This window comes from Prionailurus viverrinus, unplaced genomic scaffold (genome assembly GCF_022837055.1).
Source record: "Prionailurus viverrinus isolate Anna unplaced genomic scaffold, UM_Priviv_1.0 scaffold_35, whole genome shotgun sequence".
NCBI lineage: Eukaryota > Metazoa > Chordata > Mammalia > Carnivora > Felidae > Prionailurus > Prionailurus viverrinus.
In genome coordinates, this window is record NW_025927605.1 from 978,821 (window position 1) to 995,921 (window position 17,101).

Here is a 17,101-nt window from a genome sequence, read left to right on the forward strand (position 1 = left end):
CTAGGAAAAACACCATTTAAAACATCAGTGTTTCCAGTCAAGGATAGTTCAATTAAATTTCATCAGTACATTATATTATAGTTTAACTCATGCTAGAAATGTTAAAACCCAAGATCTTCTGAGTCACATAATACCAACATTTCATATTAATGAATAAATTACTTGGGTTTCATACAAAGATATTAAGTGATGAGAAACAGAAAAAGCCAAGCTTTCAAGAGCTCTTTTAAAAAAATACAGAAGCTAACTAATGAACACAACTACACAAAATATACACTAACCAATTGCAAACTAAACTAAAGATTAACCTTAAAAAAGTATATTTTAGAACTTCGTGATACCCTCATAAAATGCTCATAAGGGTATTATTACCTCATAGGGGTATTAAAACAATAGTCATTATTTTAGTTACTGTGCATCAAGTCTAAAAGATCCAGATAAAGGAAATGTTTTGTTTTTGATTGAATTTAAATACTTTAAAACTGGAAATATTTAATAATTGATAGTATAATTAAATTTTAAAGAATATACGCAAATGATTTGAACAGGTTTTATATTCAGTAACTTGCATGGTTTTTACACTGGCACTTTTATCACTAATTTAGGAGAATCAGATGCATTTCCCTCCATATACGCAGGCACTAAGATTTCAAATTTATAAATATGGTAGTATTTTTAAATATTAAATTTTTACATGAATATTGGGTTCATCCTTGTTTTCCTTGGTTTCCTAGGTATTATCCAGTTTTGTAAGGAAAACACAGTTATATCACAATCAAAACTTGTCTTGGTTACTAGACTGTAGCCATAATTGGGTTACAGTCACTTAGATTCATTATTTGGAATTATACTTACTAAGGCAGAGCTAAATGAAACTTATCTTCTAGAACAATTTCACATTTGCATTTACCTGCACTGCAAATGGGCTTAAGCAATAGTTTAGCTGTTAGGAAATATTTAATTAACTTAAACTTGTTATCGTGACTACTCAGAACTCCCTAGAGTAGTCAACTTTTTCTCTGAGTTCACCTTAAACTATTGTATCTGATCCATTCCAAATAGAAGATTTTTGAATAGAAGTTAAACTTCATTAAGGTACTAACTTTAAATCTGGAAGAAAATTAATGTACTGAAGTTTTCAAGTTTGACAAGTTCATTAAAATTTTTTAGCATGTCTTGATACATTTACTTATCAGCTTTTTACTCTTCTGCTGACATTTCCTTAATGTTTGTTTGCTTCACCTCTCTGGTTCATTGGATTGCTATTATTTATGTTTTCATGGACTTTATCTTCACAGTTTACTGTATCTTGTAAAGCCTTTTCCACATCTGTTTGGCCAGCTGTACTGGCTGTTTTTGGCAAGGTCATCTGAAGTGCACACCACAGGGTAGTGCGTGCTTTCCGAGTAGCTACACACATCTCTTTAATTGCTGAAGCAAGGGCAAAAACATCTGTAAAGAAAACACTCAGTGTCAGTTCATATTAGATACCTTTTATGTATCCTTTAACTCTTAAAAAGCCCAATGCTGTGCTATTAAATGATCAAACATTATTATTTTCATAAGAGATAGGTGGCTATTGACTGAGTTAACTATTTGACTTAATATCAAAAAGTGTTGATACTGTTTCTGACTTGTGTGACAATGACTATGCTTTGGGGAGAACACAGACTTTGACAGAGTTGTAATTAAATGGGTAAAATTAACCAAACTGACCAAAGTACTTATGGAGTAAATTATGTGGGCATGATTTACCAATTTACCTTTAGCTAAGTGTAAATTTTGGAAATCCAACCTTTAAACTCAGAATCTGATTTTAACAACATTCAAATTATCTCACTGCCTTATCAACAGAATATGCACTAACACTTATACCTCTGTCATCTTGGCATCTAGGAACTCCTTGCCTTTGCCGATTTGAAGCATTAACAATTTCATCCTTTCTACGTGACTGTACAATGTGAATGGACTCCAAGTGTCTATCAAGAGCAGTAGAGATATTGGCATGAAGGGGAGAGCTTCGAAGACGTTCCATTTTGCCTAGTAGAGTCACAACCTGAGGGAAACATTTTAAATTTTGATAAGGCATGTAACCACATTGCTCTGTCTTTAAGAACAAATTTTCAATGAAGGAGAACAGAGATGAGAGCAGTAATATTCATCAAATAAATACTTGAATGCCTACTGTGTACTGACACCATGCTGGGGAAAATAAAGATGTTAAGGCAGTCTTTTGTACCTACTTGTTTCGGTAATCAGTTACTGGGAATAAACAGTTAAAAAATCAAACATTTAAACATTTCCATGTTTAGCTGACAGGGTGTGTAAATTTAAGATGTAATATTGTTTTTGGCAAATAAGAGAACAGCCTGCAAATAAAACATTTTTAGGAGGTAGTGTAATCTAAAGGGAAAAACATTGAGCTAAAAAGGGAGAAGTCCTAGACTGATTAATCCTGACCTCGGCAAGTCCTTTCTGGGCTTTCAATATTCTCCTTTTGAAAATCAGAAATATTCAGGTCATACTAGTGGTAGTTTTAAGGAATCCCTAATCCAGTAGGATCAGTAAGGGGAGTACAATTCATAGTTGCATATACCTATATCTCAAATTCTAAACTTGAAAGGTGTATGGAAAGAGAACTTTTTCAATAATTAGGATTTGAACATCAAATAAATATAGTCATTGCCTTTGGGAACTAAATGATTTAAAATTCACAGAAGACCTTGGTGTTCAGTGACTGGGGAGAGTAGAAAAATATCTCTCAATGAAGAAGCTAATGGCACCTGAATGAATGCCTCTAACCTCACGCTCATTTCAAGTTTCTTTGGAGTAATGCCACTTTGGGTCTATGGAGAAAACATAAGTACACAGTTATTAAATATTTTCCTCCCAATTACAGAACCCACCAGGATCTTTGAGGAGGAAACAAAACAACAAAAGAAAAAAAAGGAAAAATCTCATAGAAAAACTCCAGTGAGCTACTAATTACACATTTTTTTCTAACTATGTATTTTTAAAATAAGAATCATTTAAATAAATGGTAAGTGTAAATAAATTTGCACAGGTGATTTTTAATAAAAAAGGTGGTTCTTTTCAGAATTGTATAAAACTGCAAACCAGAAAATAGTACATGTAAAAATATTTTTGCCCTTTGTGATCATCGGTCTAATGTTGCTAAATATAAAAAAATTTTTTTTAATGTTTATTTATTTTTGAGAGAGAGAGAGCATGAGCAGGGGAGGGGAGGGGCAGAGAAAGAGGAAGACCCAGGATCCAAAGCAGGTTCCAAGTTCTGAGCTTTCAGCACAGAGCCCGACACGGGGCTCGAACTCACGGACTATGAGATCATGACCTGAACCAAAGTCGGATGCTTAACCGAATGAGCCATGCAGGTGCCCCTAATGTTGCTAAATATAGATAAATTATTACAACAGCTATAAACATAACCTAAATTAATGTGAAGCATAAGCAAAGCTGAAAAAGTTTATTTAAAGTTTGCAATTCCTTGATTAATTGCCTAGAAATGTGTTGCTGAGAAAAAGGACTTTTAACTTGGAATGTTTTTTTTTTTTATTTAAAAAAAAATTTTTTTTTTTTTTAACGTTTATCTATTTTTGAGACAGAGAGAGACAGAGCATGAACAGGGGAGGGGCAGAGAGAGAGGGAGACACAGAATCTGAAACAGGCTCCAGGCTCTGAGCTGTCAGCACAGAGCCGGACGCAGGGCTCGAACTCACGGACCGTGAGATCATGACCTGAGCCGAAGTCAGACGCTTAACCGACCAAGCCACCCAGTCGCCCCTAACTTGGAATGGTTTTAAGAAAAAGTAATAAAAGATTGAAGTTTTTATTAACATCTGGCTGTAACCCATGTTGGTATCTGACTATAATACTGATAAATCCATTGTAAGAATTTACAAATGTGATAAAAGAATTTCAACCGACCAACTGAAAGCCAGGTAAAAATCACTCTTTTCCATTGAAGTAATTCATATCTATATTTTAAAGACAGCAAAGTAGATGAAACTGATGTTCAATAAAACAGACTCTGCTATGTTGATTTTTCTGGTTCCTAAAATGGCTTTTATTCAATCATAGAAGCAAGCTCTCTTCACTGCGTGCTTTTTCCCAGGAATTTGTTTTTGTTTTTGTTTTGTTTTTAAGTAATGTCTATGCTCAGTGTGGGGCTCAAACCTATGACTTTCAGATCAAGAGTCAAATGCTCCTCCAACTAAGCCAGCCAGGCGCCCCTCCCAGGAATCTTTTATCATATTTGAAAAACAGTGTAAGTTTTTAAAAGAAGAAGGTCAAAAAAGAAAAACTTTACCCTACTGTATTAAATTCTAGAAAATTCTGAAATTTCAAAGGAGGTAATAGAAATAATCATTTGTTAAATTACAAAATGACCTAACGTCAGGATTCTTTACATTTGAAGTGATATACTACTTTTCTAAAACAAAGCTATTTTATAAATTTATGCATACCTACATTCTTCAGTATTTTTTCAGTTTATCAGTATTTAATACATTGTTGGATACACTTAATGTTTGTTGAATAACTCAAGTGTGCAGGGTTAAGAAAACAGTAATTCCCTGTTAATGTCCCATTTTGTATAATGCAAATACAGCTTGTTCATCTAGCTAGAAAACAAATGGGGTTTTTTTTGGTTTTCTTTTGTTAGAGAAATGGGACTTTATAAATAATATTCAAAATTATTTTTGCTTTAAAATTCTGTTGAGAGTTAGCTGTATTGCTGATATAGATTTCTTAAAGAGAAACCATTTAAATTCCTAAACCTACTTTTTTTTAATGTTCATTTTTTTATTTTGACAGAGAGAGAGAGAGAGCAGGGAAAGGGGCAGAGAGAGAATCCCAAGCAGGCTCCATGCTGTCAGTGCAGAGCCTGATGCGTGGCTTGATCCCATGAACTGTGAGATCATGACCTAAGGGGAAATCAAGAGTTGAATCCTTAATCAACTGAGCCACCCAGGTGCATCTACTAAACCTACTTTTAAAAGGATTGAGGGGTGCCTGGGTGGCTCAGTTGGTTAAGTGTCCGACTTCTGCTCAGGTCATGATCTCGCGCTCCATGAGTTCGAGCCCCGTGTGGGGCTCTGTGCTGACAGCTCAGAGCCTGGAGCCTGTTTCAGATTCTGTGTCTCCCTCTCTCTCTCTGTCTTTTCCCCATTCATGCTATGTCTCTCTGTCTCAAAAATAAATAAACGTTAAAAAAATTTTTTAAAGGATTGAGGGGGTGCTATTTCTCCTTTCCTGACTATTAATCAGAGTTGTAGGACCAAGCATGGAAAAGATAATTATTTCAGAGAATTATGCATAAATGTGATTTAAAAATCATTCAGAACTCTGACTTGCCGAAATGTTTTAAAATTTTATCAAGCAATGAAATAATCCATCATTGGATGTTTTTACAGCTTACTCTGGCTTGTTCTCGAAGTTCGTCCACAATTAAGCGATCAACTCGAGATGGGTTGGAGGTCAGCCTTGGAATTGGAGTGTTGTTAGTACTGGATACTTTTTTTCCTGGGTAATTCTTGGCCAGGGCCAATTCAGTCTGTAAAAAATTATATAATTTTTAGATGCTGAGTTTTCTAAATATGATTCAGTTTATGAGTGACATTTCTCATAGGCCTAATAAATAAATTGAAAATGAGTACTTTAAAATTGTTTCAGTATCAAACAGAACAAACGCAAACCACAACACCACTGTATTTTCTATATTTAATGCATATAAAATACCTGCAAGTCTCCCTGCACCTCATGTGGGACTTGAACTTATAAAACTGATATCAAGAGTCACATGCTCTTCCAACAAAGCCAGCCAGGAGCCCCAAAAGTAGTAAACTTTTGGCTCATTAAGGAAAAAGTCTACTTCACAGGCAAAAAACCCCCCAACTTTATATAAATAACAATTTTTTAAGCCTCACATTTTTTTTAGTTATGTCAGCTAATTCCTTATAGTCATGGACTTAAGTACTGCACATTATGGAAGAATTCAGCTTAGAAATAAGGCCAAGTACTCTTGAACTACACTAACAAAATGAAGATAGGCAGAGAGAACATCCCAAGTTACTCCTAAATGGATAGATTTGTATTACCTTTTTTCTCTCCTTTTCTAATGCTCTCCATTGTTCATAGCACTCTTCTAGTCGAATATGAAGTTCACTGGCTGGTCCACTACGGGTTTTAATTGGTCTTTGAAATCCAAAAGTTGGCACGAAACCAGAAAACGAATTATCACCATACATCATATCATTAAAATAAGGGTACAAATGGCTTAAGTCATCGTAAGAAAACATATCATAAGAATCCAACAGTGGAACAACTGAATGGCCAAATGGGTGAGTGGATCTTAGGGGAAACCCATTTGAACCAACTTGTTGAAAACTCTGATTATGCCTTAAATCTCCCATCATATAATTATTAGAAAAGCATGATGCTTGTGTGCGATTCACACGGCTATTAATATTGTTGTCTCCACTTCCCTGTCTGTGGCTATTAAAATGACCCTGTGACTCCAACAGATCTTGATACGTATTTTGAGATAAGCCATCTAAGTGCTTTGGACCTTCCTCAGCATCATAATGTCCACTCTGAGACTTAGCTTGAAAATTATGTTTGTTTACATTTTCAATGATCCCATACTGCTGAGTTGCATAGTTATCACAAAATCCATTTGGCTGCTTTATTTTTTTATCAGTAACTGATTCAAAGAGATTTTCTTCTCCAGTCTTTGTCAGTCCTTCCATGTGATTGACAGATTGAATTCTTTCTGCACCATTGTAACTGAAATCAAAACTAGAAAATGCTGAAGGATTTTCTTGGCAATACTTCTGAAATAAACTGCTATTTGGGGTTAAATTTGTGGATGATAGTTGGGGGAAATCTGAAGAATGGTTAGAAACTTTAGAAGCTACACTTAAGTGACTATTTAATTTCATCAAGTTACCTTGATTTCGATAAGGAATAGGAGTGTTATTTTTTGTTTGGACATTCATCCAAGTTGGTCTGTTTAACCTGATACCTCCTGAAGGTGTTGCTGAGTTTGATAATAAATTCACAGATTTAAAATACTCAGAATTTGAGGGGTCGGGTTTAGTAAATTGTTGTTTTTCTGTGACATTAGCAAAATCATTATTAGCTGGACAACCCGCATGAGGTTTTAGTCCATATTCTGATTTTAAGCCAAAATCAGCAGTGAATGCTGCTTCATTTGCCAACTGTTTTTCTGTCAGATGTGGTGTGGTTTTTGGAAATGTGAAATTCTGCTGGTCAGCTATTGTCTCTTCCATTTTTTTCTGATTTGCTGGTTTAACCTGAAATAACTTTGTGTAGGTGTCTGCTTCTATCGTTGGTGTTTCAGGTGTGCCATTGGCTAATTTTTTACTATCCTGGACATTAAAATTTGAACACTTATTAAGCTTAACCTTATTAGGATGAACATATTCTGGGTATCTACAATAATCTGTGTTTTCACTGTATCTATTAAATTGAGAAAGAAACATCTCTGCCCTTTTTTGCTGTAATGGTGCTTCAAGACCTTTAGCACATATTTTCTCTCTTCCATAAGGGTAAGTATCAATTCCTGATTCTTTCATGATGTCAGACAGACCAGTCTGTGATGTAAAACAGTTTTTGATAAATGGAAAATCTTGGAATGTTGTCTTAGCTGTATCAATTGTCTGGATATTGTAACAATTAGAATGATCACTTCGTGAGGGGTACATCCATTGTTCTTCAAGGTCTAACCCAGTAAATCCATGATAAAGTTCATCTATTTTTTGCTGTGGTGTTAGATTACTATTATGCAGGTATTGCTTTTCCACTGCTGACACAGATTCACCACTATAAAAAGCTTGCTGAGAGATGGCTGTATCTATTGGCCTTTTGGTTTCTGTTAAGAGGTCATGGTGATCTGCAAATCTGCTTGTGTTCACTGGCCAAACTGACTTTAAATTGGAGGAGCAGGTCCTAGAACAAGTAAATATATTTAATTACAACTCAGATTTTAAATGACTTTATTTTCTCAGTGGAGAAGGTAGAACAGGTTCTCAAAACATTTATATTGCCTCACTTCCCCATTATCTAATCCTTTCTAACCTTGCCTTATAAATTACCATTACATCCAAATAATTTTCTATCACTTGAAATGTGCTGCATACTACATTAATATGCATTTTTATCTTAATATGTCTTCAGTATACTTTCCCAAGAGGCATCAACTGAGGCCTGAGGCTGGGGACTACATGGTCTTGCATGAATTGTTTATCTACAGTAAGCAGAAAACAAAATAAGTTTTGCCTTTAATTAGGTTATTATAGAATACAAAAATGTTGTTGACCACATTTTTTTAAATGAAAAAGATGTCCTTTGATAAAACTATTACTAAAATTAAAATATTTTAATTGGTTACATGTGTGCTGCATAGTTCCCTATTTATGAAGTACCGCATTTGGGTAATATGGCCTCCATCCCCAAAAAATCAATCAAAGTGTATTTAAAAAATTTTTACCATAAGAACAAAGTCCATACGTATTTCTGCATACCATCAATGATAGTTTTATTCTTTAGGATAGATATATAAAAGCTCTTTGGAATTTGTACTCTTTAAGCCAAACTTTAGAACTCAAGCTCTAAATAGCTCTAATAGCTCTGAATTATGCAAGAATAACTTTCCAAAGGAAAGTTCTTAATAGCAAATTAAAGTCTGAAACTTCCAATTGTATGGCAAGTACCTCAGCAAAGTCAAGGCTGCTAGAAACAAATATTTGAATTAAGATGTCTATTGTCAGATGATCCCCTATTAAGTAAAAATAAAAGCTAATAAATACAGTAATCTAGTATGTGTGAATTTAAAAGCTTACTATATACCATATAGCTTATATAATATACTAACCCCTCAGCAAAATATGGCTGTGACTTGTCTTGTTCTTCCAAAATGTTAGACACAAGTCCATATAAGTCTGTTTCACTGCCATAGTCATTTCTTTCCGTTTGAATCCTAAAAATAAATGAATATTACATGTAAATTATTTTCCTCGTACTGAAATTCAATATATTGATTTCTATTTCCAGACTTCTTATACCATTATTTTTCTATAAAATATCTGGATTAAATTTATCCCATCATTTCAAATAAAGAGGCAACAGAAACTCAAGAATATTTTCCACTTTAGGGGAGCCTAGGTGGCTCAGTCAGTTGAGCATCTGACTCTTGATTTCTGCTTGGGTTATGATCTTACAGTGGGTTTGGGCCCCATGTTGGACTATGTGCTGGTGGTATGGAGCATGCTTGTGATTCTCTCTCTCTCTGCACCTCCCACTTTTTTTTTTTTTTTTTAAAGAATATTTTCCACTTTAGCATAGTGCCTATGGTACATGTTTCTCCATTTCAAATCCTATGTCTAGTTTGCAATGTATGCTTAACTCTTGTTTCTCCCAAACACATGCTATTCATTTTAGGTTCCAAGATATAAATCTCTGACTTACAATGTTTTAGACACACTTGGCACCACGGCTGCTTCTAAAAGCATATCTGGTCCCATTATACGTTATTCCGTCAACACTTGCTCAGTTTTTTCATTTGTGATTTGGAAACCATACGAATCTGCTACTCTATTTTTGTGACTCTTTAGACCAAATGTTGGATTTAAAAAGTGAAATGTGATATGGTCATCCTAGATACCACAGCAATATTACAGTTGTCACTTAAATCTAACAGATTTGTTGGCTATCCCTAAATCCTTACTAAAGTAACTGGAGCTCTATGTATCTGAAATCCCACCTTGTGACTAATGCTGTCTAAATAATACAAAATGTAAAAACCACAAGGAGATGGAAAATTAGTGCCTATCTATTAATGTCCTGTCTATTTAATGTCCTATCTATTTCAACTAATCTGTTCCTAGAAGTAATATGTTGCTTTAAGTTATAGCTTCTTATTTTCTCGTACTTTATTTCTAACATTTCATAGTGTTAGGACATCTTAGAAATAAAAATACCTTTATATTTGCATAATACTCAAATAGTTCATTGATCTTCATAACATAAGATGGGCAGGTATTAGTAATCATTCAGCTATTGAAGAACGATCATTTGAGATCTTAAGAAACTTGTATTTTACAAGTGTATGTGATTTGTCATACTGTACACCTGCTGAACAAATGGTCTGCCTACAAGTCTAATGCTTTTTCTACTATATCGTGTTGTTTCAAAAATATTGGATAAGTTTTTTGACATAATAATATATTAGTATATCTCTAAAATAATTCAGTGTAATATATACTAAACTACTAATACTTGTTATTGGAAACTGTTAGGGTTAAGGTGAACTTCCACTTTTTTTTTATGATTTCTGTAAAGTCTGAATTTTTTCAATGAACATATATCAACTGAAAAAATATTTTTGTAGAATTATATATTATATAGTCTTTCTAATAAGATCACTATTATACAGAACTCACCAAAATTTCCAAAATTTTAACTTTTTTAAAACTAATCTCTGTACCCAACATGAGGCTCAAACTCATGACCCCAAGATCAAGAGTCATATGCTCCACTGACTGAGCCAGCCAGACACCCCAATTTTTAACATTTTAAAAACATTTTTTAATTAATAAGATTTTTAAGGAGGGTGCCCGGCAGGCTTAGTTGGTAGAGCATATGACTCTTGATCTCGGGGTCATGAGTTTGAGCCCCACGTTGGGTATAGAGTTTAAAAAGAAGCTTAAAAAAAAAAAAGAACATATAAGATTTTAAAAATAATTATTGTCCAATTAAACTAAAGCTGTATCAGCCTCTATCAACTGCTCCCTTATACATAATTAAAATAAAGGTAGATGTTACTCCTTTAGACTTCTCTTTCCAACAGGCTCCCATAATATCCTATACTTCTTTTTAAACCTCACTATACTTGTGCCCAGCAAGTCGTCACTGTCGTCATTGTCATTATCATCATCATCATCATCATCATCTTTATTGTAAGAGCTATAAAGTTGGAGATAATATTTGCCGTGTTAATTGTAATATCCCTAGTATGAGAGATCTGGCAGAGTTAGGCCTCTAATATTAATGGAATTAAAAAATAACTAGAGGGGCGCCTGGGTGGCTCAGTCGGTTAAACGGCCGACTTTGGCTCAGGTCATGATCTCGCGGTCTGCGGGTTCGAGCCCCGCGTCGGGCTCTGTGCTGACAGCTCGAGCCTGGAGCCTGTTTCAGATTCTGTGTCTCCCTCTCTCTGATCCTCCCCTGTTCATGCTCTGTCTCTCCCTGTCTCAAAAATAAATAAAACATTAAAAAAATTTTTTTAAATAACTACAAGGGTCTGGGTGGCACAGTCGGTTGGGCGTCATGCTCTTGATTTCATCTCAGGTTATGATGTTGCAGTTTGTGAGATCAAGGCCCTCACTGGGCTCCATGCTGACAACATGGAGCCTGCTTGGGATTCTCTCTCCCTCTCTCTCTGCCCCTTCCCTGCTAGCTCCTTCTCTCTCTCTCTCTCTCTCAAAAATCAATCAGTCAATCAATCAATCAATCAATCTTATGTTTGATAAAATCCTGCTTGCTCTACACTTGTGAAGGAAATAATTACTGAAAATTTAGATTAAATTGGATGAAAAATAGATCTAAAAATAACCCATGTATATAAGTCATCTTTAGAAAGAGGAACTTAAGATTTACTCACTAAGGGTTGCCTCTAATGAATAAACAAAAAGTAATGAGCTAAAAATTACGACACAGAACTGCCCAGTGTAGGGTTTCTAAAAGTTTGATAAACATAATATTGTAATGCCATAACATTAAAATGCTGATGTAAGGAATAAAGAGCTAATACAACTGGGTTCCCATGTAATCAAACTTTAAAAGTTTTCATTTAGCCTGAAAAATATAATTTATTAATTTACCTGTTCTTTACATTGATCTGAGAATTAGAAGGCTGTTTAGAATCATCTCCATAAGTAGACCATGGTGCATAGAAAAGTGAAGAATCTATAGAACTTGAATATTCTGCTGATGAAGAAAGTGGAGTATAGGTCTGCCTTAGATCAACACTGTCTTCACTCTGAAAATTTAAAGACATGTTTGCACATCAAACACATCAAAATTACACAGACTATTAGTAAAATAATGAGATACGAGAGGAAATAACACATGTGTAGGAATTGGGAGACTTAAAATCTAGACTAAGCCACTTAAACTTACTTTCCACTAGGGGTTCATGAATGTTTTCTGTAAATGGCCACAATAAATATTTTAGGGTTTGCTGGCTGGTGAGGTCTCTGTCAAAACTTCTCAACTCTGCTGTTCTAGCACCAAAGCAAACCATAGACAATATGTAAAGGGCATAGCTATGTTCCAATAAAATTTTGTTTACAAAATCAGGCACTCGGCAGATTTGATCAGTATTTGTTGCTTATCCCTGGTATGAAATACCCACAATTACTGCACTTATAATTTTTTTTAACAGATGAGTGTTATGTAGACACTAGCAGTGTTATTTTCAAGAAATCATTTATAAAATTCAGTCTTAATGCCCCTAATCTGTGGGGGGAAAAAGGTGAATGTACATTTATTCATATGGAATTTGCAAAGAAATTCTACATAAAATTATATTCAGTCAACCTTGTGACAAGAGTACTGTGCTATAAAAACAAGGAAACTGAGGCTACAAGTTATTGAGCTGATAGGTGACAAAACTAAACCCAAACTCAAGGCCTTCTTACTCCTACTGTAGGAACTTTTAAAGAATATCTTTTAATTTTCAGCCTAGTTTCTATTTCTAAGAGATATTATAAAAATGATGATATATAAAATTTTATGTCTTCAGAAATTTAAAAGCTATTACTACAATTAGAAGAAAAATACAAGCTCATTTTTCTTTTTCTTCTTTCTTCACTCAGATCGAAGTATCAACACTCATTAGGTGTCATTTTTCTTTTTTTGTGAATGGTTCTATAATTTCAGTAAATAAGGTAAAAGTTTGAGTTTTAAGATTTTATTCACTTAAAATACTGCCTCTTAGGGCATCTGAGTGGCTCAGCTGGTAAAACGTCTGACTCTGGATTTTGGCTCAGGTCATGATCTCACAATTGTGGGATCAAGGCCCATGATGGGCTCTGCCCTGAGCTTGGAGCCTAGTTAAGATTCTCTCTCTTTCCCTCTGCCCCTCTCCCTTGCTCACATGCATGCTCTCTCTCTCTCAAAAATAAGCAAATAAACAAATAAAATACTGCCTCTTTTCAAGAGGGATTGATATGCAGTGAAAATAATTTTAAATACTTAAAATAGAATGAATTTAAATAATAAAGATTAAACTTATTTAGATGTATTTTATTCTGAAAATGCTTCTTTAAAGAGGTCTGAAAGTATACATTCACATATTTTAACTCTCCAAATGAAATCTGAGATGTAATAACTATAAATATCTAGACACAGTAGAAATAGTATTTTCTTATAAATACAGAGGAAATATAATCCTAGATAAAAATATTTTCTAATTGCTTTTACAAAATTTACATAGAGAAGACATATTAGATCAAAGTATTCTTAAATTTTTGTTCTTCATAGACATAATTGAAATATAACTCTTTAAACACTAAGTTTCTGGGGCACCTGGGTGGCTCAGTTGGTTAAGCGTCTGACTTTGGCTCGGGTCATGATCTCACGGTTAGTGAGTTCAGGCCCCACGTTGGGCTCTGTGCTGACAGCTTGGAGCCTGGAACCTGCTTTGGATTCTGTGTCTCCCTCTCTCTCTCTGCCCCTCCCCTGCTCACGCTGTTGCTGTCTCTCCCTGTCTCTCTCTCTCTCAAAAATAAACATTAAAAAAAATTTAAACACTATGCCAACAAAATATTTACTATACCAATAAAATATGAAAATTAATATCTTCCAATCACCTATCTTTAAAAATGTCAAATACTTTACAACCATTTGTTTAAATTGCGGTTATGACTGCTATTTGAAAACTACATGTTATAACTGTCTTGTATATACATGTATATACATATAATGCTGACTATTCTGAAACTGGGGAAACTGAGGAACCGAAATAATTTTGCTGTGTCACTAAAAACTACTTTCCAGAATTTCTTAGCTAGCAATAACTTTTGCAAAGGCTTTTATCTTTGGAATCATTCATAATTTTATTCCTTTAGTTCTGAAATTTTTATCATAGACCCACTTTAACTCTCTTTTAGTGTGAAACATCCAAAGTGACATAAGTAATTGTTCATCTTTTTGAGATAGTGACTTAAAAGAAGTATTTTCAGGTTATGTAATATCAAAAATATCAAACAAGATACACAGTATTTGAAACTAAATGCATTTTAGGAGTATTCTTTCAAGTTTGTTTTACATTTTAAAGTAAGATTTGAGTATTAGCAATAAATCCGTTTATAAGCTTGATTTCAATTTCATATTCTAGGATAAAACAAACAGCTAAAATAAAACATAATTATATTTTAAATATCTGGGAATTAAATTAAAACATTTATGGGAATGTTTTAAACATTTATGGGAATTAAATTCCCAAATGCTTGGGTTTGGCATAATAATCAGTTTAGATAACTGCAAAATGTATCAATTATATACCCTGAATGTACTTGATTGAAATTAAATTCACGTAAATTCTAGTAGCTGTGAAAACAATATGGAGAGCAGTGGAATGCTGGTCTTGGCAGGAAAAAGACTTAGGGTCCACTTAGGCTTTGTCACTTAAGACATGAATCAAGCTGAGCCTCAGCTTCTCAGTCTGTATAGCAGGTGTAATATTATACAAAGTTGTAGGATTAAATAAAATTATTTATTTTGGGCTATTGTTATAATTCAAAGTATAACAATATCAACACTGATGTCCTGGATAAATAATTTCAAATGAAAATGACTTACACTACCCAAAGCCTGGTTTAATATGATTAATAAAACTAAATGTTTTAGATGCAGTAAAAGGTAGCATGTAATCCAAGACCCTGTTAAAGCCAGAAAGCGAAGCAGTAAAGAAAAACTTCACCTTCAAATTAACAAAGGTATGTTTGTGCCGACTTGCACTAAATGTTGCAGCAACAACTATTTTACGGTCTTACTAAGTATGGATTTTCTTACATTTCTGAGGACAAAATGAAAACCAGAATAATGTAAGATCTTGTTTTCAAAGCAAAGTATGGAACTGCGCAGACTCTGTACGGAAATTATTACCGGCTTTTAAACAGAAAGAAAGAATGTTCTTGGCTTTCTGGTCCTAAACTTGGGAGCAATTTCAACACCTTATATGAATGGGCTCCGGGAAACGAGTTTGATTTAGGGAAGAAAAAAAAAAAATCCTCTAACAAAGGATGGACCTGCGATTTGTAGCAATCATAGAAGGACGTGGAGCCGGTCAGCATCACGCTGTTGAACACGTCCGTTAGCCTACTGCTGGGGTCGGCACCGAGGTTCCAGCAGCGATTCGCGCTTCCACGAAACGCTACCTTGGGCTGCACGAAACGGACAGGGAGGAAGCGGGAGACACATCACGCAGTGCAAAGGCAGGACCGAAACGACGGACGGCTGGGGCACCGCCGTTGTTCTCGCCACTCCACTCGGAATCCGCTCTGAGAACACCGATCCCGATCCCGGGGCCGGCGCCTCTGTCCCCGGGCTTCCCTCTCTGCCTTCGGGCCGCCTGCGGGCCGACCGCAAAGGCGCGGCCCCCGACGGCCGTGACAGGCCCACGCCGCCGGCCATTGCCTCAGCGCCGCCGCCGCCCGACGCGGAGGAGATGGCCGTAGCCCCGGCGTCGCGGCCACCGCGGCCCGGCCCGCCAGTCCTATCAGCCCGCGTCGCGCCCCCCAACCCGAGCCCGGCCCCGACCGAAGCGCCCCCCGCCCGCACCGGCGCCTCGACCGGACGGGGCGTCCCGTCGGGGAACCTCCCCGACGACCTGCACTCTCCAGCGCGGCCGCGGACTCCTCAGAGAACCGCGTCTGGGAACGCTCCCGCTCTCCGCCTCTCCTCACGCCTCTCCTCACGCCTCTCCTCACCGTAGCCATCCTCCAAGCTCGACCGCCCCCGGACCCTTACCGTCCCCACCGTTTACCTCAAGTCCCTCCCTCAGGCCTGGTGGGCTAGAGGGCGGGCAGGTGACTCCGCCTCTCACCTCCATGGAGCCCCCCAGCCCCTCCTGGACTAGGTACAGCTCCTGGGATACGGGGGTGAGGGGGGGGGCGTCGAAGCCCGGCTCCCTCAGCCCGCACCCCGCCGCTGCCGCCGCTGTCGCCGCCGCCCCGGGCGCTGCCTGGAGCCAGTCTGTGGGTGAGGGGACCGGAGTGGGGAGGGAGGGGCGGGGGGAGAGGCCGTTACATTGCCTACCCCTGCTCGAGACCCGGCACGCGACCCTGCACCAGCCCGCCCCGCCCCCCTCCCTCCTAGGAGGCCCGCCCCTCGCTTCGCACCCCCTCATTGGCCCGTTGCCCAGCCAATAGGCAACCGCCTCCAGGGCCTGTTACCCCCTCCGCCCGCCCACCCCAGACAAAGCCTAGAAGGGGCCGTTAACTGACCTCGCTCTCCCGCAGCTTCTGAATCTTTCCCGCTCAAAGTAAACCTGTTCGGGATTGGCTCTGATTGGCAAGCAACAGCTCTATGATTGGCTAATAGGGCAGCGGAGGGGCGGGGCGTGGAAGATAAGGAAAGAGAGCAGGCGTACCCCGTGGGAGAAGCGGTGGAGGTGGTCGGAAGATTTGAGAAGTCGCTCAGCAACTGGCTGATAATCTAAACCTATCGCTGCGCACCTTGTGCCAACATTTCATTTTTGGCCCTTGGGCCCTTCCCTAACTCCCAGAGTCCTTTGGAACAGCCAAGAGAATAATAGAAGGATGTGGCCGTTTACAGAAGGTGAGGAACCCGTATGGAGTTGGGTGTTGTTGGGACACCCCCTTCCCGAGGCAGAGCTGCCCTCTGTTCTAGGACCCAGGCTACAATCGGGGTGTAGGCGTTTTGGTCTTAACGTAACTCCTGAACATATTTCACTCTGACCCGCGCCAGACAGGCCATTTACGTGGGCAGTCTCATTTGGAGATATGATAGTCTCAGAGAAATGCTACATGTTGTG

The 17,101-nt window shown here is 37.3% G+C and overlaps 1 protein-coding gene and 1 long non-coding RNA gene across 3 annotated transcripts in view; one reads left to right on the forward strand and one right to left on the reverse strand.

The window, feature by feature from the left end:
• Positions 1 to 1,212: 1,212 nt before the first annotated feature.
• MEIOC (meiosis specific with coiled-coil domain) lies at positions 1,213 to 16,350 on the reverse strand. Its single transcript, XM_047845580.1, has 8 exons — positions 16,091 to 16,350; positions 15,354 to 15,488; positions 11,922 to 12,079; positions 8,915 to 9,019; positions 6,117 to 7,989; positions 5,438 to 5,572; positions 1,876 to 2,056; positions 1,213 to 1,452 (listed from the first exon to the last, which is right to left on the reverse strand). Exons 1-8 carry the CDS (start codon positions 16,154 to 16,156, stop codon positions 1,223 to 1,225), a joined length of 2,883 nt encoding a protein of 960 aa, XP_047701536.1. The 5' UTR covers positions 16,157 to 16,350; the 3' UTR covers positions 1,213 to 1,222.
• Positions 16,351 to 16,653: 303 nt separating this feature from the next.
• LOC125158630 (uncharacterized) overlaps positions 16,654 to 17,101 on the forward strand; it is a 53,758-nt gene continuing 53,310 nt past the window's right edge. For both annotated transcript variants that reach the window (XR_007149450.1, XR_007149449.1), the window contains exon 1: positions 16,654 to 16,884. This is a non-coding gene — a long non-coding RNA (uncharacterized LOC125158630). The remainder of the gene's footprint in view (positions 16,885 to 17,101) is intronic.